This window comes from Amphibalanus amphitrite, unplaced genomic scaffold (assembly GCF_019059575.1).
Source record: "Amphibalanus amphitrite isolate SeventyFive unplaced genomic scaffold, NRLGWU_Aamphi_draft 000307F_arrow, whole genome shotgun sequence".
Taxonomy (NCBI): Eukaryota; Metazoa; Arthropoda; class Thecostraca; order Balanomorpha; family Balanidae; genus Amphibalanus; species Amphibalanus amphitrite.
In genome coordinates this window covers 206,477-230,645 of record NW_024881802.1, presented here as the reverse complement: position 1 = coordinate 230,645, position 24,169 = coordinate 206,477, and the positions used below count along the sequence as shown (strand labels likewise).

The 24,169-nt window shown below is 51.7% G+C and overlaps 1 protein-coding gene across 1 annotated transcript in view; it reads right to left on the bottom strand.

Moving 5' to 3' along the window:
• The window catches only part of LOC122388079 (ribosomal protein S6 kinase 2 beta-like), a 137,606-nt gene that overhangs the window by 97,694 nt on the left and 15,743 nt on the right, over positions 1-24,169 (bottom strand). The window contains exons 4-8 of the mRNA XM_043378861.1: positions 18,451-18,621; positions 15,653-15,734; positions 8,526-8,686; positions 5,066-5,172; positions 1,499-1,676 (exon numbers count right to left, since the gene is read on the bottom strand). Coding sequence (XP_043234796.1) covers positions 1,499-1,676; positions 5,066-5,172; positions 8,526-8,686; positions 15,653-15,734; positions 18,451-18,621 — 699 coding nt within the window. The remainder of the gene's footprint in view (positions 1-1,498; positions 1,677-5,065; positions 5,173-8,525; positions 8,687-15,652; positions 15,735-18,450; positions 18,622-24,169) is intronic.

Below are 24,169 nucleotides of genomic sequence, written 5' to 3'. Positions count from 1 at the left end.
CGGCAACTCCTGACTCAGCTCGACCCCGCCAAGTGTGAAGTTAGGATATCTGGAGGCTGGTTTCTTTGCATTGGCCTATACTGACGCGAAAATAAAGTCATTAAAATAGAATAGGCATTATTAAACAAGCATAAGGTAAACCACCTTTCCAAAGTTAACCCTCGCATATGTAGGGCGGGTCGGATGGACCCCCCCCCCCATGGTTTTTCGCGAATAACTCGCGTAAAAAGCGGCCGATCGCAACGAAACTTTCAGTACCCTCGAGTTGATTAATTTTACACCTACTCTGAAAATTTCATGAGCCTGACTCAAGTGACCTTTGACTTGTGACCAATTTCTCGAACCCATGTTTGGCCGGAATCGCGATTCGGCGTATGTCGGCTCACATTAGACGCGCGTTTGCAAGCTTCTCGTGGTTTCAAACGTTCAAACATGTGATTTGATGTTGCTCCCATGCATTTGGGTGGATGTCAAGGTCACCTGAAGGTCAGGTCAGGTCGTTGACCTTTGGTGACATCGGCTTACTTTTTCGAGCTTTACATGTTTCTAGGCTAGTTTTTTTAGCTGAATTCGAATTTAGCAACCATTTGAACATTTACGGAGTAGTTTTGGTGCCTTCGTAACATGTAACAAAGCTGCCAGAGGCGGTTGACACGTACTACGAATACCCGTCATGACCCCTACTGGTTGACCTGACCTGACCTGACCCGACCTGGTCTAAATGCTTAAAGACATCATCTGTGATCAAAACTAACGCGATATTCGTGATCAGCACACCGAAAAACCCCTTAGAAGCCACACTTAACGACTTTCTAACAGGTCTCGATTTTCCCGACCTTTGGGTCATTGACCTGACCTGGAAGGTCAATCAATGACCTAGGACCTTAAAATTGGGTATCATCGGCTTCCTCTCGTCACGTTTTTTTTTTTTTTTTGGTTAGGCCCTTTCGGTCCAATGAGACCATTTCAGAGTCGGGAGGATGATAGGATATAGGGGGAGAAATTGGTCTGGGCAGGCACCCTAGTGAGTCGTCGGGGCTGAGCCCGTCCAGAGGACAGGCCACCCAGCCCCAAGGCACTCACTGCACCCGGCTACGGGGTGCGCTCCCTCGGGAGCAGCGGTGCCGCTCCAAGGGAGCAGCCCGCATGAGATAAAGTTGCCTGTCCAGCCCGGAGGGGGGTTGCGGCGTGGAGGAGAAGGATTTCAGTATCCTGAGGATAGAAGCACGGAACGGGGCCTCTCGTCACGGGCAACACGCTCGTTTTTTCCGCGAAGCTCTAGCTCAATCAGGGGCCAAACGACAAGGGGGGGTCCAACCGACCCCCCCCCCCCCCCCTACACATTAGAAGCTGGCAAACGCCGCACACGTGCGAGGGTTAAGACCCTCAAAAACGGTCTAACAAGCTCCCCTTTCCCCATACACAGGAAACTCCTCGATGCCACCGCTGCCGGCTCGTCAGCCGCACCGGTCTGCCACCTAGCGGCGGGCGCACTCACCATAAGTACGCCGAAACTCCACCAGTCGGCGGCGAAGGTGTGTCCGCGGCGGCTGACCACCTCTGGTGCCATGTACTCGACGGTGCCGCAGAAGCTGAACGCCTTCTTATCGTCCAGTGCTTCCTTGCTGAGACCGAAGTCGGTGAGCGAGATGTGACCGTCGGCGCCCAGCAGGATGCTGTAAAAAACACGAGGCGGCGAGGCGAGGGTTAACAGAGGGATACGACTCGCTGCCACAGACACTACGACCCGTGACATGTGACCGCCGGCTGCCGCCGACACTGGGCAGTGCGCACAGTGCCGGCTAGCCTCTCCCAGCACAGAGCTGCAGAGGTCACCGACCGGTTATGTTCCCGAACTGTGCAGGTCATCTGTTATATCATGTATCCACAAACTGCTATCACAGTGATGATTCGGCATCACACAATAGGTGGCACCACAGCGGGTCACACGCTCAAATGTTCACAAGAGCATACGGTGTAAACGGTATACGCTACCAGAAAATTGCGTACTCCTCAAGATGTCAAAAACTGCAGGCTGCTTTACGTAAATAAATGGAAGGATAAACATAAAACCACACACAATTACTCTATCGTCCTGATGATAGTCCTGGCCGCGACAGGATGATTACGTCGCTCTCACGTTATAGAGCAGCGCCCTCTGTGGGGTCTCTGGGTCGAGGAGGCGCCGCCATACAGCCGGTCCCGTCCCTAGGCCGGTACACTGTGATCACCACAGCACCTCGCCCGAAAGACACGAGCTCCACCGGAGCACAGGACACCAAAACACACCCGTTAGATTACTGGCGCAACAAGCGGGAAATATAGGAACATGTTACTGTATGGTATGTATGAAGCGTCGCTACCTGTCAAAAATGTTTCAAGCTAATTAACAAGGGGTCATGAGAATACCATATTACCTGATGCTGAATTAAAGAAGGATCTGTGTAGAGAAGGAAGATGTCAGGAAAGTACCGGACAGACGAGAGAGGTTGCAGGTTGCAGTCCTTGCGCTTCCCTGCAACATACGGGCTCTGCAAGAAATCAAGGAGACACTTCATTATTTCGCCACAAGGACCAACAGGGTCGACAGTTCTTTTTTTTTAGATAAATGGGGGTTCGCTTCCTTTTGATTAGACATTCGGCTCAAATGTTCTTACAGATACTGTTCTTGAAGAGGATATAATAACAGCCAAAACACTGAGCGTCGGTCGTGGCCGCGGGCCAAATGATTGTCAGTACTAGCGCAGGTTAAATACATGTCGATTACGTTCACACTACACATATGGTTGACAAACGGCCACCCGTTGCATGCCGAAATATACAGCACCGTCTTGCTTACAGCGAGCGCCGGGTGCGCCATCTAGAGCACAAGACCACCGAGGGCAGAAGTCGGCAGGGATATTCTGCCTATTAGACCCTAGCATCCAAAACTGCAACCACGCAGTACACTTTAATGCTGGAGTTTTGCGATGGATAAAAAATGAATGGGAGAGAGACACTGTTATTGCAACTATCGGTCATATATTGCAATGAAAACACTATTTAGGAGCTGGCGACTTTTTATGACAACTATCCAGACGTGCTGACCTTTCACCTAGATACGCAAACACTGACGCGACCCGACAATGCATTCAGTTCTGGTTATTAGAGCGTGGTAGTCAAGAAACAGTTTCGTTTAGTTAATAATTGGGACGGAAGCACTACTGTCAATGGATTCATTTTAAGAGCAACATGTGCACTGTGCTCACCCAAAGGTTCCGGATATGAAGCTAATCCATCACCAATGAAAAACAACCAGTCAATGACTTATGCGCTGCAAGTCGCGGTCTATGTTCCCGAGGGAGCAGCAGACAGCTCATTTACCGATCACAGCCGGGACTCATTGCACATGCACACCGCCTATTAATGAGTGCAACGCGCCTGCGACGTCAGAGCTCGCGCGGCGACTCGAGTGACGTCATCGCACACGCGTTGACGTCTGTGACGCTTTGACCCGATCTCCGTCGGGGTAGCAACACCGGTCGCTGGGGGAGCGGGCGGCAGGGGTTGGTGACATTCAGCTATCGAGTCGGGTCCCGCCGCAGTTCGAAACTGCACTATTGTGAGAAACCCACCCAACTTGGCGTACTTTCAGCGCTGAGAAACTGAAACTGCGCCACACCCTGACGTGACTGCAGATGTTATGTCCTTTCATGGACGATAAAGATTCAGTGTATTTTCGTTCGTTGTCTTGGTGCGCTTAGCCATACATATCGATGATGCTATGACGAGCCAAGGGAAGAAATAAGTGATATGGGGTGCTGCTTCACTGCTCCTGTTTGTGATTTTCAACAGTGTCGGACTAAGTGGATCTACCGCTACCGCCATCTTCAGTGATCGGGCCGGCGCCAGTTCGCCAGAGTGCACCTCGGTACCCCGCGCCGTGAACGCGTCAGCGCGGGTATTACCTCCGCGTGAGAGCCCCCTTTGCGGTGAGACCAGCTGGAGCCTTTAAAGCAAGGGGGCCACCTTTGAGGCGAGGCTGAGCGGAAATCCCCTTTGAGGCAAGGACGTCTACTCGGCCGTACAGCCGCCTTAGAGGCGAGGTAGGCAGTAGTCGAGGGATTTGATTACTAAATCGAATCGTCAAGGCCGTGGACAGTCCTCACAAAGACACCCTCAGGACACAGTGCATCGGTCATCACACACGACGGCAGAGGAATGGGGAACAGCGGAGAAAGGGCAGCACTCAAACTGCCAGAGTCGAACGATAAAACCAACACAGCCCCCTCCATGAAACGCCAGGAGCCTTACTAACTGACCTAGGAATTGAAAAGCACACATCAAAGAGAGGGTTAGATAGTGTCTTCAAAAAGAAATTAAATCAATTTCAATAGGTTCTTTTCACTTTTATCATGCTTGAAAAATCAAGGTAATAACAGTGGAATTATTATCATTTATATGCATGACAACTGTAACAGAAATGAGAGCACCACAAAAAAAAAAATAACAAGGCTATGTCAATGTCCCCGTACCTCAGTTGGAGCATGCATTGTGCAATGTGCATAAGGTCGGTGCCAGGTAGGAATCGTGCATAGACAAGGCGTACTCAATGTGCCGAATAATAGAACAGGGAACTATCCACTTGGGCTCAGAGAATGGGCATTTAAACTGCATGGCTCCACTGGGGATCCGGTTCATCAGGTAGGAAATGGAGTCCATGGCAGATGGCGGTATAATCAGGAGGTGAACACTGAACAGTACAGATCGGGCGGCGTGGGTCGCGCAATGGACGATGCACGGTGGATAGTCGGATAGTATAGTGGATGGTGGGAGACGGAGGATGCAAGACAAGACATCTGGCATGTGAACAATGACGGTGGATAGTGAGTAGTGGAAGGCGGCCAGTGAATAGTAAGGCAACGGGCAGTGAGCGGTGAGAAGCGACGGTCACTGAGCGGTGAGAAGCGGCCAGTGACCGGTGAGAATCAGTGGAAAGGAAATTGACCTGACCGGTGAGAGGTGGCGAAAAGTGACCCGACCCATGAGAAGCGACGGCCAATGACTGGTGAGAAGCTCTGCTCACTTTTCCGGTTTGAGGTCGCGGTACATGACGCCCAGTGAGTGCAGGTGGTCGAGCGCCAGCGCCAGCTCCGCCAGGTAGAACTTGACGTCCTCCTCGGTAAACATAATCTGCAGCACAGCCCACCGAGGGTGTGGCGTCAGACGATCGGCCGACCGCGCGTCCCGGCCGGTCTCGACACGGCCGGTGGCGCGTCAACACAGTGAGGGGAGACATCACACGCGGGGTCGCACAAACGGCAGCTTGGTTTTGTCAGGAGATGACACATTGCATAAGCTTCTGAGCGATGGTAAAAAAGTGATAAGTGATATGGCTCCTGAATATTGAATATAATTCCTGCGGTGATGACAGTATACGCAGTACGTTCCTGAGTGATCGCATACCACCAGAAACGAGCCTCGAAATATAAATATCAACAGCTTTCAGCCTTCTGCGCAATGACAAGTATATCTTACATAATCAGCTTTTCCTGTTACTTGTTAGACGGGTGCTTTTTGGAAAAGGTCACAGTCCAAAATACAATACCCGTGCTGCATTGTACAGCTAATGGAATAATGCGGCCGGCGCGGTCTCGCTAATCCCTTCAGTGGCGGCTGGCGGAACGGACCCGCTGGCGGCGACCGGCATTAGGCCGCCTCTGCAGCTCCGGCTCCGGACAGCTGCGGCGTGCCGGGAGCGGCCCCAATCACAGACCGATTGTCGGACCGTCCGCGGCCGGTGACCACCTCACGGCCGCATCAATTATACAGCGCCGGACCGACCGGCCGGCGCACCGCGGGTCCATCAATACGGGGATGGAGAGTCGCGACGACGGCAGGCAGTGGGTCGTGCCGGCGGCACGGGCGTATGGTGTGCAACACTGCTGCTAATAGTCAATACATAACTCAATAAGCACGGAGAGCCTTCAGGTTACAAACTTTAAAGGGACCGTCCCACCTTAACATTAGATTTGAGTTGAGATGGCCAAAATGGGGTCCCTGGCTCACACTTACCGGTTTCGGCACTCACAACATCGAGAAATGCCTTAACACGCGCAGTGGAAGGGTTGCGAGTACTACGCCCAGTGGAAGGGGGGGCGGATGTCGCCCCCCCCCCCCCCCTAAGATCTCAGCTCCCACTGGAGCTAGAAAGACGAAATTTGGAGGGTAGGTGGGGGCCATGGGGAACTCTATTGTGTGTGAATTTCGTGACCCTAGGTCAATATCTTCAAGGTCAAATGAGGTCAAATGTGGTCAAATCTGCCATATTAGCGACTTTTTTGCGTTTACACGCCGATAACTCAAAAAGTTACCGGCCGATTTTTTTACAACTTTCACTATACGAAAGAGCAAACATTTATGAGTATGTATGGTGAATTTCTAGACAATCCAACGATAAATATGGCAGTTAGAAGCCTGCTAAGGGTAAGATGTCGCCGGCTGAAGCGGGATCGGCGGACGCGGGAAACGCGGCAATCACAATTTTGTGTTTACACACTCATAACTCAAGTTGTTACCGGCCGATTTTCAAAATTCTTTGACCATATGATTGCCTGTACAATTCTCAGTCTTCTCACCGAATTTGACGCGAATCTAAAATAATCAGCGGTAAGGAGCGCGATGTAAAGACGGAACCGTCCCGCCCCGGCACAGTCTACAATTCAGGCGGCGCGTAACGGCTAGCGCCGGCCGCCGCGCCGCCGCGCCGCCGCGGCGGCACGATGTTTGACTTTACACCGCTATTACTAGAAAAGTTGTGAACCGATTTTCTTACTTCTTGCACGAGAAGATCCGCTATTCAATTCTGGACAGGTAGCCGAAATTTCACATTGATATTGTACTTGCGGCGCGAGTTATTGGCGAAAAACAGGAGGGGTGGGCGAAATCCGCCCCCCCCTTCTACTGCGCGTGTTAAATCGGAAATATTGAATTTCAAAAATTGCAGCATTTTGATTCAGAGGGGCTAATGCATAGGAATACCCCTCTGAATGTGTGACGTCAACGCAGATATCTAACGATTTTTAAATGTTTGACTAAAACGTTTGGTAGCACGCGGTGGTATATGCTGCTTTGCGCGCAACAAATGCCGCACTTTCAAATAAAGTCCCTGGGAACAGCGGAGATCCCAAAAAGTAAACAAAGGTAAAAGTCTAAAAGTCCTAATATCTTGAAAACCGGTGAACATTTTTCGATGAAATTTGGTAGATATTCGTTTTCGCTCTTTCTGAACCGAGCGACATCACTTTCATGCCAATTCATTAACTTTTTGGAAGGTGGGAGGGTCCCTTTAACGCAGTAGCAAGAATCAGCACTGTCGTCACAGTCTAGACGGTAAAGAGGTATTTTAAGACTCTGACGTTCACACTGCAGCTAAAATTCCGCTCTTGTGCCGCCCAGTCGATGGGTAGCAATACCGCATCTCAAATCCCAAACCGTTAACAGTTCTGCCTGTGCTAACGCCATACATGGACTGAAACTTATAAGAGCGTCTGCACGTCCCGGAGCATTGAGCAGGAGGTCCGGAGATGGACTATAGGAGATGGACATTGGACAGTGGGCTACCTTTCTCTCCACCGGACATGGAAGGCAGCTGTTGCTTATTAACCCAAAATATGCTACAGTTGTTTCGTCATAGTCAAAGTTACCTCCACAGCCGTCTATTCGACAAAGCAACTGATAAGGCAAAATCCTTCAAAAAGGCATCACATTCAAATATCGCCATCCAATCTTGCCCTATTCAAGTTAAAAAAGTTTACTTGCAGGTTATAAAAAGGGTTTAGGCCGGAATAAATTGAATGCAAAAGCTGGCGTGCCCTTCAACTTCACTACTGACTGCACGAGGCAAGAAATGCAATCAAGTCGAGTGGTTTTTGCATCAGGCTTTGGGGTATCAGAGTTCGCATCAGATTTCAGACCACCTGTTTTTCAGTCACATTCAGCTTTCATCTCCCAGAATAGCAAGCCTGAAAGCTATGAGACCGCCCAGACTGACAAACTAATACCGAACCTAACAGCTCAGACGTAAGGACAAAAACAATGCTATCTGTACAGCTAGTTTTGCTCTAAATCGAGCTTCGTTATGTAAAGTACGCAGCACGCAATATAAAATAAGAAAATAAACGTAGTAGGTGCTAGTCACCTAACTCGAAGCACAAAGGAAATGCTGGAAACGGTATACTAAAACATCTGTAAAACACGCCATTATTGGAGCTGATCCATTCATTATTCATCTGTGAATAACCTGTTTGTTTATTGGGGCTTGAGGGCGCGCCGACTACGAAGGTGATTTTGCGCCCATCAGCCTTAAATAACTACAAAAACACGAATCAGGGCTCAAGGAATTAAACACGAGTCAAGGTTACATTAGGTGTGAAACATATCACAAACAGGCATCTTAAGTTCCAGTTAGCTCCACTCTATATTTGATAGCTCCTAAAATCAGAGTGGCGCCTAACAGCCGGCTGGCGGCCGGCGCCGCAGCGCACCTCTTTGGAGAGCCGTGTGAAGAGGTCCCCGCCGCGCAGAAAGTCCAGTATCAGGTAGAGTTTGCCCTCTGTCTGGAAGGCGTAGTGCAGTTTGACGACGAACGGGTGCTGCACGTCGGCCAGGATGTCGCGCTCCTTCTTGGTGCGCAGACGGTCCCGCACTGTGACGTCAGAACAAAACGGGGGAGAGGTCAGAGCCATGACGTCAGAGAACGGGGGAAATGGGTCGGACAGTGGTGACGTCAGAACAAAGGGGGAGGGGTTAGAGAAATGACGTCAGAACAACGGGGGAGGTGTCAGACAGAATGATGACGTCAAAAGAACGGGGGATGGTAGATAGTGGTGACGTCAGAGCAACGGGGCAGCTAAAGACGGAATGATGACATCAGTAAGACGTGTGAGGATCAGACACAATTGTCACAACAGGAGCAATGACGTCAGATGTGTGGAAGGACAAATTATCCAAGCATCCACAGCGTGTAAGTCATAACAAGGAATATGGACAACCATAAACAGCTATCAATCATCAAAAGAACCGCCATCACAAGCAGTTACAAGCATGGGCGGCGCCACCGGGGGGGACGGGGGGGACAGGTCCCCCGCTATCGAAAGTTAGGGGGTACAGTACCCCCCTATCGGCGAGGCCCGTTCAATAGTTGATAATAATGCATTATAGAGCTATCCGTCGCATTTAATGCATCGTTGGTTAATCAAGGCAGGTTCTGAATAAAGATTGCTGTTGGGATGCATCGCAGGGGGTCCTGGCCATCTGCAAAAGGTGTGGAGCTGTGATGCCTGTAGTTATAAGGTGATCGGCAGGGCCTCGGGGATCGTGCCCCCTTTTTGGGGCGGCAGGCAGGGTTATTACTTATTACCTCCCCACCCCACTGCCAGACCCCATTGCCGATAAAACCAAGTTCACTGAAACTCCATAGATTTCCGTTACTATATGAAAATTTTCCATTCCTAATTAGTCAAATTCAAGCATGGCAGTTCTACCACAGGGACCATTTGAAATCTATGCCATTTAACCCCAGCACTTGTGGGGAGAAGTGTTCGGATAGATCACAGGCAGGACCAAAAAAGCACACAGTAGCCCAAGACCTTATAATTGGATAATGGATATAGCATCGGCTCCCTCTCGTCAAGGGGTTCGATAGCACTCGTTTTTTTTTTTGCAAAACTAAGTTCGGTCGGCGGCCGAACGGCTGGGGGTCTAATCGAGCCCCCCCCCATCCCTCCCCTTCTTACGTCAGCGGCTGTGAAAATGCCATTACCAGCTGTTGAAACATGGCAGTTGCTTTTGCATGAGTGCACGAAAGGGTTTTAGGTCCGTGATACGTGAAAGGTTCTACATGAAAATTGAGATACACCAGCTTATCAAATTGTGCTCACTGTGGTGCGCTCGGTTTTACCTTGACTAGTCTTTGAATTCTGGGGTGAAACAGACCAGTCAAGAAACCTGTTCCATAAGGAGAGCCACTAATGCTAAAGAGATGTGGGATGAGGTTTCCAGAGACCTTCATTACCTCCTAAAGTGCCCCGCCATTTGCCAGTCCCTGCTGTAGTTGTTACGATTGGAGGGTGAATATGAGAACGATGCAGGTCGTGCCAGCTCGATCATGACGAACACAATGGTGCCGACATCACAGCTCTACTGCCATTTTTGACGAAGTTAATCAACAAGCACCGGAATCCTACCCTGGGGCATTTCACCTGCAGAGGTCGCCGAACCTGAGACCCTTTCACTCAATTTTTTTCAACGGTGCATGCGCTCGTTTTTCCCGCGAAGCTCTTGGTAAGTAAAATCCATCAGAAAGTGTGATCAAATAACGGCTGGTGACCTTCCATGACCTAGCATGGCCTTTTGAGTGACCACCGATGACATGACCACTGACGGCTAGCCATTAGCTGCACCCTGCCCGTTGCATATGGATCAGGTGGTGATGTCATGATTCTGAAATTATATTGCAGTTTTGGCGCACTTGTCAGAGCAGAAGATATTCCCACTTTTCCTCCATGACTATATGATGGTGAAGCCCTGAAGCTGACCAGACGTAAGATCGAAAATTTGAAAGTACGAAACGTAAGAATAGCTGGCACTGCTACTCATACCTAAGCAATTCGCAGCTTGTAGGAAACCAGCTTTGAGTTGGCAAGACTGCAAATTTTGATTTAGAGGCAAGGATGCTTGAAAAGGTGATCGATCTTAGGTGTCCTAGGATAAGTTTGGAAACGGGATGCACCATTCGATGTGTTTTGGGCCTTGCCAAGTTTCGCGGCGTTACGTGCCTCGTTTTTTTTTTTTGCATACACGATCAGTATCTACTTTTGGGATTTTCGGTCCCCGTCCCCCCCTATCGAAAACCCGTGGCGCCGCCCCTGGTTACAAGCCGACATCCAAACATTCACAGGAAGACAGAGAAGCCCCGTGCCCTTCCCACATCCCCAGCCACCCAATGATCGCGGTCCAATCAAAGGCCAACCGGGGCACAGCGGATGCCCGTGCTCCCAGCCAACCCCGCTCGGTGTCCGTTTGAAGCGCGGCCCGCCGGGGTCGGACTGGTCGGCTGTGATGTGCGGAGCATTGGTACACGGGAGGCTGCGTCATTGAGGGCGCCGGATGCGGAGCTTCTAACTTCTCAGACAAACGTCCATCTTCACCGTCCAGTCTCTCCTGTCTATGTCGCTCCCAAACCCAGCTTCCTCTCTGTCCCTGCTACCCACACCCCACGTCTACGTCTACGTCTCAATCTCCGTCTCCGTCTCCGTCTCCATCTCCATCTCCGTCTCCGTCTCCGTCACCATTACCACCACGTTACCTGGGCTCCCGCCGGCCCCGACACACTAACATCGCGTCCCGGTGACCCCCTGACCTTGCGGGGTGCCCCGGGCGCGGCGGGCCGATACCGTCCGACACAGCCGAGGTCGCTATCGCGCCGCTTCCGCCGCCAACACGCGTCGGTGAGAACGCATCGGAGCGACAGGGAGCGGGAAGGGGGAGGGGGGAGGGGTAGGAAAAGGGTGGTGAGGTGGACATGATAAGGCTGGTATAGGGTCAGCATCAGGAGAAGGGACAATCAGCGCGGCGGTAGCGAGAGAGTGAGGAGGGAGGGAGGGAGGGAGGGAGGGAGGGAGGGAGGGAGGGAGGGAGGGAGGGAGGGAGAGGGAGAGGGAGAGGGAGAGGGAGAGGGAGAGGGAGAGGGAGAGGGAGATGGAGAGGGAGGTAGAGAGGAGAGAGGGGGTAGAGAGAGAGGGGTAGAGAGAGAGAGAGAAGAGAGAGAGAGAGAGAGAGAGAGAGAGAGAGAGAGAGAGAGAGAGAGAGAGAGAGAGAGAGAGAGAGAGAGAGAGAGAGAGAGAGAGAGAGAGAGAGAGAGAGAGAGAGAGAGATCATCACGGCATGGAGACAGGACCCAACTACAGCTCTATAACACCGTCCGACCAGCGTCATTGACATTCAGTGACGCGCGGGGTCTGGGGCCGCAGCGCCGGGCCCAATCACACCGGCATTACGACGGAATGACTGTGTTCGGCGATCGATCCGCAACGGCCCCGCCTCCTTCAGGGCGGCCACGAATTAACGATCAGATTATGAACGGCCAGCCTCGCATGAGGTGAAAATCACATTACCTGGCCCAGCCAAGGTAGGCGAGAGTGACGACTTCCCCGGGCACCACGCTCGACCGTGCAGTGGATGGACGAGAACTGCTTATCAAGTACGATAGCAAGCACAGCTGAGCCGAGAGCAAACACTACGAGCTGAGTTCAGTGTGGGGTCGGACAATAGGGGACTGCACAAAGACGAACATGGACTGAAAGCAAGTATAAGGACGATAAAAATAAATAATGGGCTCAAATACTGGGCTCGGAGGCAGGTGACAATGATATGTAGTCCGAATATAAAGCAAGGGGCGAATAAAAGGGACTTATAAACGACGGAGGGCTGCGAGGCAATCGCTTGGTTAAAACAAGAACACAGTCGAGGACAGCAAGTGAGACATGGACACGAGCGGCGGCCAACAGTTCCTGGGCAGGAGCCGGTCCGCCCCTCCTCCCGCACGGACCACCCCCGGGGGCGGCCGGCCGCGGGCCATTAACCCGCGCCCGGCTGGGGGTCCTGGATTTCCACGCCCTGCTGGGGGGGGGGGGTGTTTGAACACCCCCCCTTCTAACTCGGCTCCTGGGCCACGTAGCGATACGCGGAAGGCGGCGTTGGAAAGAGCGTCAAAAATAATGAGGAAATCACTTCGGTCAATTTTTTGGTCAGGTCAAAGGTCAGGTCACCAGAGGTCATTGAAGGCAAAATTTCGCCGATTTCCAGGTCGAATGTCGACAATTTCCAACAAGCCAACGCATAACTCGGGAACTAATAGAGCTACAGCGCCGCGGAAAAGCGCATTCGATAGCCCTATTAACGCCCTTTCTGAGTAATTCTCTCAGATTTGACCTAACGTCAACGGTTTTGCCTGCAGGGGGCAAAAACTGCAAAAATAACCGATTTTTTTCGGAAACAGTTTTTCTGCAATAACTTTTGACCCAAGCCTTGTACGAGCTTACTTTTACCGGGATCGTGTTCCTCTCATCAAGACGCATCGAATGAACTATAACTTGACCTTGAAAGGTCAACTTGAAAATTTGACCTCAGGTCAAGGTCATGACCTGACCGGAAAGGGTCATGTTGCATATCAGTCGATCCGTATCGTCGAGCTGAACACATCTAAGGCGTTTTCATCGCTCTAGCATGCCTCTATCAAAAGTTATTTGCGAAAAACTGTTAGATGCCATTCGTGACCTAAGATGACCTCAGGGCATAAACAGGGGTCATGGACACCATTTTCATGCTCAGTGTGTCTAAACCACTTGTAATTCAGTGTTTGGGAGTGTTTATAATGTCTTTCGTCCAAAGGAGGCGCATTTCAATTTTCTCCCATTGCCTTATAATGGGGAGGTCGCAAAATTGACCTGACCTTAGGTCATCGATATCAAAATTCTGAGATATACATTTTGTACATGCTATTGCTCTTAGCAATCGCTGAAAGTTTCAAAGCGATCGGTCACTCGATGTAGCTATGACAGACATTGAAACATTTTATGAGGTGAGGTCACTTCAAGTGACCTGGTGACCTGACCTTGAATGACCTTGGTCTGAAATTTTCACAACATGTGTAGAATTGATGTATAATAAGGTGTACCAAAAACGGCGGCGCTTGAGATATTCGCGAAAAACCACAAGGGGGGGTGTTCAAACACCCCCCCCCCCCCCCAGCAGGGCGCGGGTTAAAGGGAGATAATGAGCTTTCTTTTTTCTTAAATCAAAATTACTCGACATCTATACTATTTCTACTGTAGTTTCTATAAAATATGAAAATTTCCTAGCACATTTTCGTATGTGAAAAAGGTTTTTATTTTTGCAAAAAAGAAGCAGTACTTGCAGTACTTGTAACACCCACCGAAATGCGTTGTCCTTCTCTATAAAAAAGTCGCAGTATATGGCGCTTTTGTTTCAAACAGCGACGCTTGGGTTTTTGTTTATGTTATCGCCTTGTCGTTGCTTGGTTGTAAGGATTCTAATTTGAATTAGAGTTAATTCGGTTTAGAATTAATTAGATTCTAATTCGGGGGTACATAGTGCCTACTCTTCTTTGTTTCCAACATTATTTTGTCGCGCTCCTTTCATCGTTTCATCGTTTCTCCTTTCTCCTCAACATCGTTTGCGTCCGCGACGCAAACGACGACGGCGGCGGCGGAGCGCGCGGGGGCCCCTTGGACGCGCGGCTGGCGCCGGCGGCGTGGCGGTCTGGCCGAGCTGACGGCGGCTCCGGTCGGTCGGCTGCCGAGCCCGGCTCGGGCGGCGCGGCCGCGGACGGGCGACGGTGATCTGTCGCGACGGCTCGTCTCCGGTACAGCCTGGCGCGACGTCTGTACCTGGACTAATGCAGGTGACCACGGTTTCGTCGGCAATTACCTGTACAGGTAACAGTACCGCGGGTTGCAGGGGAGGGGTGTGTCGGTGTGTGTATTGCTGGGGGTACTGTTATCTCTTGAATTTCCTTGGAATGCAGGCTACATCGCGATGATCGTTCTGACAAGGGTCGCAGTGCTTTACATTGTATGAAAGTTACGGAAACGTTACATAAATTATGGCGATGTGCTTTACATTTTGCGTTTCTTTTTCGTAAAGTGAGATGTAACGTTAGCTTGCCTACGTTTAAATAATGCGTATGCTGATTTTTTTGTTTTTTCGCGCGAAATAAAAACGCCATCTGGCGGCCGGCCGGCGGTGCGGCTGCGGGCGATCGGTGCCGGCTCGTTGGCACAGCGTGCGTACGCTGCGTCCAGTGGGAGGGGGGATGGGAGGGTTCTGCGGGAGCATTACGGGTCAAAACTCAAAATATTATCGAACAGTATTACATTGCACTCCATCTATAAATTTCACAGATGGAGCGACGATGCGCATGCAGACCGTGGAATGCTAAATTTAGGAAATGTTTGTGTCTCCTAAGCTTAAAATAGCGTCACTCAACGTAAACGGGCTACGAGGCTGCGCTCAACGAAAAATGCCAAAAAGGCGTAAAATATTTACCTGGTTTAAACAGAAAGCAATAGATATTATTCTTCTTCAAGAAACGCATTCATCAGAATCAGACGCCCAGATGTGGTTAAATCAATGGGGAGGCAGTGGATATTTCGCTCATGGAGAGAAAAACAGCAGAGGCGTGGGAATACTAGCACGACCAAACTCTGGCATCGTTTTTAGCAATGTTTTTAGTGACGATAATGGTCGCTACATTATCCTCAACGCCGAATTCAATGGTGCTAGGATGACGATAGGGAACGTTTATGCGCCAAATCACGATAACCCAAGCATGCTAGAAGATTTTTGCGCAAAACTAAATGATTACGACGATAGCTAACGTGACTTCAAGTTGAGATATTTGCGGCAAGGTACCGAATTGAGCAAAATGGTTTTAATTTACATTATAACTTGTTGTGTTTTGTCAGAAAATGGTCCTAACTCAGATTTTGTGGAAAAAGGTCATTATCTCCCTTTAACAACCGCCGCTGGCCTTCACAACACATCAACAAACATCGCACGTCTGCAGCCGTCCGAGCGGCGGCCCACCGACCTTTGAGAGTGGCCTTCTTGAGCACCTTCATGGCGTAGAGCGTGCCGCAGTCGGAGCCGGTGATTTTCCGCACCAGGAACACCTGTCGATCAGAGGGGCAGTGGGATCAACAACACGCGCTTCAGCTAGTGCACAACCATACAGACACAGGCGGTGCTGCCGGCATATTCTGATCTGACAACACACAGAGTGGCAGGTGTAAAAACGTGTTAGGCGCCTGGGTGGGCAAACAAAGGCACGGAAGCGCAGTGGCTCAACAAAGGCGGCAAAACGGGAGGGGTTAGCCGACAGGCACAGGCCATGATTCATCGGTAGTCGCCACTCAAGGCCCGGCAAACAGCCCGCGCTTCAGACTTCCGACGCGCCGCGCTGACTCAAGGTTCCGGCACAGGTCAGGCATTGTCGCCGTCACTATCTACCAAAGCAACCACCGAACAAGGGCATGCAAATACCGACAGGAACGTTGCTCAAACACCGTCGGGGCATGCCTCACCCCACATGGCCGGGAGTGCCGCGCCTCCGATTATCAGTGCCGCATCCCACGTCGCCCAGAGTAGCAGCATGGAGTCGATAAGCCAACGCCCAGTGAGCGGACGCAATCTCAGCGCGACAACTGGGTGATCACGTCATCACGTCATCAGACCGTACCTACGGCGATAGGTCAGACGTTCTCGTTCGATGTCTTCCATCGACCCGTCATCAGTTTGGGCTGTCTAAAACAGTCACTGAACAGCTCGCTATAAACCGGCGGTGATAGACGGAGTCAGCGCGCCGGCCGCTGTCCATAAACCGCCGGGCCGGCGTCCGTGCACGGCCCGTCAGCTGGGAGCTCTGTGTGACCGCTAGGCTGGCGTCCACCGGCGCTCACAATGACGTCATGGAAATCCGAGCAATGCCGGTCGTCGGCCGGGCGGCGGCGGCCCAAACGAACCCGTTCACGGAACCGATTCAAACGGGGGAGAGCCGCCGTTGTGACCGTCGTACACAAAAGCACAGGCCGGCGCCGACAGGGCAGCGGCGGTGTGTCGGTTCTGAGGAACCCGCCCGGCCCAGTAGGTCAATGGGCGCCCACAGCTGGGACAGCGCGCTGCGCGCTCTGGCACCCCGGCTGCATCGCCAATTGCTGAATAATACATGCGAGATGTGACCGAGGCGGGCGCCGGCCGCGGCGCACCGAACCACGGCGTGAGTCATCCACTGCCAGCGGGGCTGCCGACAGCCCCAGAGCGGAGCAGTCGGCACGGCGGCGGCCCAGCGCGGCGGTCCGAGAGGCAGCCGGCCTGCCCGCTCAGCTGACCCGCCGGCGGCCGCAGCGGTACAGACGTGCCTGCACGTCAGCTGCGGGGCAGGGCCGGTGCTACCAGGGCCAGCGGCTGTCCACTGTCCAGGGCCAGCTGCTGCTGCTCTGTTCAGGGACATCGAGCTCGGCTAGGAAAGAAAGATACTGGCGAGGGTGATGGGCTTGCGAGTAAAAGAATATTGGCTTCCTGAGGTGAGCATCTCAAAAGCTCTTGTCAGCGAATAAGCTTGCATGTGCCAGATTTAGGATCGGGGAATCGAATTAGCATTTGTTCGACACAGGTAAAAAGTATAACACATACATTTTCTGCCTAGTGACTACAGGGCAAGTTGGCAGCACCAGTTGCTCCCAGGCCCTGCCTGTTGCTCGTTAGCACGAGCACCACTCTGTCTTATCTCCAGCGAACTTTGCCCGTAACGGCAGGGTAACATTATCAATTGACAGTTACCACCCTAACCCTGAAATCTCACTCTACCAGATCGGAGGCAGCAAGGCAGCAATCAGCTTAGCAATTCAACACACCTTTAACTAGCCGGCGTTACATCATAGCAGCTTGAAAAGCATCGGATCAAACAATGCATGCAATTGTACATACATAGGCGGCGGAACGGGGAGGGAACCGGGGCACCGTGCCCCCCTTTGATTTTGGCATTTTAACATTAGCCTTATGGGCGCTGCATGGAAAGAATGGGACCAAAAGTCGGCAGTGCCCTCCCCCCCCCCCCCCCCCCTTAATTGAAGGTGCTCCGCCGCTACTGTGTACATACACACAAGCTCGTAAGCACAGGTCGCATATAACTTGCAGGAGTCGCAAAACCGCATCCCACACTCGCGCAGCAGTCGACGAAAATCCCAATCTTCTCAGAAGGCGAGCCGATGCAAATCAATGTCACTGCCGCACTTCAGTATCAATACCATGCCTCGGCTGCCCGTGTAGAGCACTCAATATTGTATTGGCCAGCCGGGCTGGTTCGACCGGGCAGGATTGGTGCGCTCCGGTGGGCCGCCCCGCTCAGACCAAGTACCGGCAGTCCGACCAGAGGTTACCTGCAGAGGCCTTCTCGATGACAAACCGGACGGTACGCGCTCCGATCGCGGCAGCGCGGCAAATCGGACGGCACCGTAAAAACGAGCGGCCGTATCGCGGATCGACACCGGCTCGACAGGACGGACGCCCGGTGCCGGATCAGACAGATCGAGACGGACGAGCACCGCCGGCGCCGAGCTTTTAACGACTCGGGAAAAGGTCAGATCAATGAGTCACATCACTACAAGAAAGGTGGCAATCATTTGAACTGAAGCGGTTTAATTGTGAAGACATGATATTGATCAAACAATACTGACAGAACGGATCAAACAAGAAATAACTTAAAACCAAGTGTGACAGATCAATTAATCGACACCGGCGCTTCTAAATCTGGAAGGTAACCCGGGATCCCAGCGTTTCCACCACCTGGGATGTTACAACCGCTCACATAGGCCGCATCGATGGACTCACCTTTCCGAACGAGCCCTGTCCGAGCACCTTGAGCAGCTCGAACTGGCGCGGGTCGGCTTTCTCCAGTCCGTCTCGGGTCACTTCCATCAGCTCGATCTCGGTCTCGTTGGCGGCGCCGCCGCTGCCGCCGCCGCCGACGCTGCTGCCGTCGGCCTCGGCGGCGGGGTCCGGCTGAAACAGTCACAGGGCCGCTGTCAGTGACGGGCCGCGCGCCCCGCTCGTAAACCGGCGACAATCCCGGCCGGCCGGCCGGACCGAGCGACCGACCGGCCCGCCAGGCTGAAAACGAGCATCGCAGCTCGAGCACAATATGCCGTAACGGAGCTGAAACGGCGGGGCAATCAGCCAGGTCGCGTCGGTGCATTGTATTGCGGAGCGCGCAGACATGCTGCAAATCACTATTGATGTAATATGGACAAAGTTTGAACAGCATGACACCATCCATGCGAAAACAAACACGCTGGTAATGACATTCAATCGCTCACCTCACAAAACAACTGGAATAGTCACAAGCTCAGCACATTACATTATTATGAACGTATTACTGGTCGACCCGGCACATCCACCGATGCGCGGATGAGCAAACACTTGGCGCTTCCTTGTGTCTGAGGTCCAACTTCCTACACACAACCGTCGGTATCAGCGGTAACACGCGGAAAACGCTCGAGTAGAAGCTTACCGCCACACTGAAAAGATTATCTGACAATCCTTCCCCTAGCACTGACTCATCCTACAAATATTTTGCATGAAGTAATTATGTGGGAAGTAAATCAATTATGTTTAGAAATAGACAAAAAAATACTTGACAACACAGAGCATAAATCAGTTGACATTGCCATCGATGTACCTACAGCCCACCGCTAAAGTAATGTAGGGTTTTACCAATATCAACGGTTGGCTTTGACTGGTGATTGTTTAATGCGGAGTGATCGAAAAGAAGATGTCAATAGCTAAAGTTGCAGCTGCAAGGGTGACGATACATATAACCCTCGCCGGTCGAGGGGGGCGGGTGCCGCCCCCCCCCCCCCATAGGGTTTTTTCGCGATAGCTCCGAACACGCTGGCGATAGAGAGCTGAAACTTGGCATACCTGACCTTTGATCCAAGCCGTATCTTTTGACACCAACCGCATTTTTGGGTCAGGTCAGGTCACTGACCTATGACGTCATAAGTGAACCTCTGCACGGTCTTCAGATGTCGCAACTTCGCAACGCCCTCACTGCCAGAGGAGATGTCACAGGGAAATGAAACTTGCAGGATCTAGTATCCATTATCAACTTGTATATCTCGGATTTTTCCTAAAGGTCATATGAGGTCAGGTCATTTTCGTGACCTCACCATTATAAGTCAATGGGGAAAATGAAAACTGCTATTCTGGCGCCGGGAACGATCTCCAACTATCTCAAGCACACAGAATCGTGATTTGATGCACTTCTTGCAAGGTTAGATGCGTCACTTTTGCAATGTTGACCTTGCGTGACGTCATTTATGACGTCATCAAGGTCATATTAGTTTTTCGTCAATAACTCTTGATCAAATTGAGCTAGCGACTCGGGAAAGCCACCAATGGACTCAGGAAGACCTGCCGAATCGTATGATATGCGAAATGACCTCTTTCGACCAACTTCGTGACCTGGGGGTGCTGACCTGACCTTGACCTGAGGTCAACACCCCAAGTTGACCTGACCCGAACAAAAAGTATATTATTCGACGCGCCTGAGCGAGGCGAACACGATGCTGCCAAAATCGCGGCTCTGCGACCGTTTTTTGCGAAATTATTCACCAAAAACTGAACCGTACCTTGGGCACTTGACCTGACCTCAGAGGTCACCGGTTGACCTAGGACCTTAAAATCGGGTACCAATCTCTGCGTCTCGTAACGGCACACACGCTCGTTTTTTTTCCGCGACGCGCTAGCTCCACCAGGGGCGAAACGGCGAGGGGGGTCGTACCCGCCCCCCCCCCCCTCGGCCGGCGCGTATGTAGAAAACCAATAGGTCCGGCGAGGGATAAGCTACATTCAAAGTTTCATTGTAGTCTGGCTAATCGTTCCTAAACTTCAGCAGCAGAACATACCCACGACTGAAACCCCACATTACTTCTGCTGTGGACTGTACAGTGGGTCTATTTAAGATCTCCAGAGCCACCACGTGGCGCTACGGTCGGAGTAGGGCGAGTCCAAACCCCGAGGGAAGTGAGGTCACCGGTCATTGTGGGGGAAGGAGGGAGGGGGAGTGACGCAGTATCACGGCGCATGGGGCGTGCGTAGCGCCGGGAGTAGGCCCCCCAGGACCGCCCGCCACTGGGCCGAGGCTGAGGGGAGGGATGATGGTTGCGGGTGCGTTCACTCCGGTATGGTGGTATCCTGTTCATGCAGAACCAGCAAGAATGCGACTGAAGGGAATCATTATCTCAAACAAACGGGCAAGCCAGAGGCAGCGTCAGTTTCAGCCAAAATGTTGAACAATGATAGGTAATTGAAATCTAGGACGCATTCATAGCGTTCATAGAAAAGCATCATGATGCTTTTCATGATGCATGATGAGGCTATTCTAAACTGTTATTTGAGTTAGATATTTTTCATTTTGGCACGTTCAGTTTTGGTGGGTTTTATCGGGCCGAAAAGAATCAGAAAAGAATAAAAAGATGGAAATGGCTCCAGAAAAATGTCCAAAAATATTTTCTTAAAAATGAAACTTTGCTAAACATTTATAAGCGATAATTTTGACTTTTTGAGAGGATATTGGGGAAAGATATTGGGGAAAGATGTCATCGTGCTTATCTGTGTTGCAGTAGAAGGAAAGGTTTTGGTTCGTGTCGAGATAAAACCAGACCCGGGAGTGGGGCTCGAACTCACTACATCGCATTCAGCTCACAGGTTACCCAACCTCAACGCTACGAGCACCTATCGCCCTGCGCAGCTTGCTCAGTCTTTCGACTAGAGTTCGGCCAAAGTGTCTGACGTCTGTCAATGTCACGAGGCGAAACCGCAAGGTAAATGTCCGTCCCGGTAGCTCGGTCGGTAGAGCGTTGGACTCCATGTGCCATGTGGTGAGAGCGCACGTCCCGGTTGCAAAAGTCCGGGTTCGAAACGCGACGTGTGTTTGACGTTTTCGAGCCTCCTGACGGGTATGGTTGTGGTTGGTGGCAGGCCGCTGCCAGGCGAAGTCAGTGAGGGGACCGGCCGCGCGCGGCTATGTGCGCATGTTAAAATTTGAACTCTAATTCTGCCATAGACCAGGAATTGTTTGATCGGAGGGCAGAGAGCAGGGTCAACGCAACAAGCTCAGCTTAGCGGGGACTCTGCCCTTGTGATTCCTTTCATGCAAAAGGTTCGGGCCAAATTTACTATTATAAAAGGGGAGCCGAACCAGGTTGGGCCGGGTTGAACCCGGTTGGACCGGTGTCTTACACGCAATCATGGTCAGACAAAACAGAGGCTAACTTCGGGTCAAATATTCTTATTAACTGATCTTATTATTTTAAGCTTAAACGTATATTAGCTTTTAGCTTTTTTTAACTCGAGACTTCATGCAAAAAATGTGGCATTCGTCTACTTTTCCTCATCTTCTCTTAGCGACTTGATTTGACCTTAAAGGCCCATCTTACCAGTAAAAAAAAAATCACCTGCATGATAATTATTTTCCAAAGGGCGCTCTACGCAAGAAACGCCAGCCGGTCAAAAAAACTGGCGAGCGATACGATCTTTCTATTATTTGAATTATATTCAATGAAAGTTTCAGGAGACATAAGTAATATTAATGCTACTGGGCGCCCGGAGCATTCGCTAGCATTGCATTGCCAGCTGCATTACCAACATCACATTTGCATTACTTTGGGTTCATCATAGTTGACAGAAGAGGAACCGGCCACAGCAAACCCATGCCTCATTATCCTTTCCTTCCAAGCAGCCAACTGCCAAGCTAACCGGCCGCCCGGCCCAACACCGCGATATGGAACAACGCTGGACTGCGCCATTTGCCTGCGGCAGTGCCCCACCGCGCCGGGGCTGTTTGACAGGTCACCCGTACCGTGCCCTCGCCGCCCTCCCCGCCCCGCCCCGCCCCCTCCCCACCTCCCCACCGGGCTCAGCTCGGTAGTGACCTCTCCTTGAATCTCACATGGACTCGACTGAGGCTCAACGCCATCTAGTTTCGTCTGGAGATCCTTACTAGATCCACTGTACATTGGCTTGGACTGACCTCAGGTCAGAGCTTAACAAAGGCATGGGACATGGGCTTCTTCCATAGAAATTTGAACTAAATATAACTAAAGTTGGAGGTGGCAGATTTCGATCATCTCAGCTTTGAGGCTTGGATTCGAGATCTAACTTTTGTGAGGTTTCGTCAGTTTCTAAGGAAACTCCGTCTCACAGACCACTCCAATGATCTCACAACTTGAAATTTCTTCGGGAACACGCGGCCGCACATGCATCAAAATGCTTGAGAATCATGCCACCGATGGATACCTACTTATCTGGACAGCGATGTTGGATTATAATCGGAAAAACGCCTCCAGCATCAAGACCTTGCGGATACCCCAATGCATTTTATCTACTGACAGCTTGCCAATGACGTGAATAAAAACGCGACGTGAGTCACGGCGTACGAAGGTCAATTTCAGCGTAAATTACGGGCTGCCTCCGTTGACGGCTATTTGCATTTCCATTGCCTGTTGGATCGATGTCGGCAGGAGCGGGCTGGGCACTGAGTGAACCGGCCAGGATCAGAGCGTGTGCGAATGATCGGGTGAGGGACCGGTTTAGTCATTGGTTGGGTAAAGGGCCGGGTGGTAAATTGGGAGGGTGACGGGGTTCTAATGTGGCAACGGTATTGGAACGTTGAGCAACGGTGCAGGTAGTTGATATATGTATTAGACAGTATGGCAGCTGGTAGATAAAATGACAGAACGTTCAAATGAAGGGGATAATGATAGAATTCGAACGTATGATTGGGTAACGAGCAAGGAGGCTGCTGCATTGGTTGATGTGATGTTGATCTATTAAGCTTTCTGCGGGGCGGGATGTGTAGGGGCACTGCGGCGGACCCTGACGCGGTTTTCTGGCGTCCGACTCTGCGGAGCGACGTCGCCAGCTCTGAACAGCCGTGAGTCGCCGCCGGGCCGCGCAAGACCCCAGGACCGGGGAACAGGATGGTGTAACACCGTGTCTCAGTGCCTCGGCGCCAGACTTCAGTCAGCATACCAAAGTCTTATTCCTGGTCTGCCATTGCATCAGCGCGCTGCATCGTACCTAAGCCTCAAAGTCGATGCCACCCGGATCGTCTCAAGATCAGTGAGTCTTTCCCAGTTACCAGGTCTGTCAAATCACGGGGATCAGAGCTGCCAGTTGCCACCTCCGTCAGACTCGGGGGCATTAGTCACCGGTCGGCAGGCCCTGCGGTAAGCCGGTGTTAGGCAGTCTATGGATACACGTATAGGCACATGTGCGGACTGCGGGGCCTGTTAGGCCGTTAGGCACGCGGCGCGCGGCCGGTCGATACCTGTCGGAGGCAGATCGTGTGCCACTCGTTACCGAGCCAGCGGCGGCTGCGAGCGACGTACCGACCGCACCACAGTGCCTGCCGACCGCCGCGCCGGCCATGGTATTGTCAGCTGGCAGGGCAGCGACCAGACCACAGGTCACAGCACTATCAGACGCCAAGGCAGAGACCAGACCACAGGCCACAGCAGAACACCATCCATACATGTTGCTTTGCTTA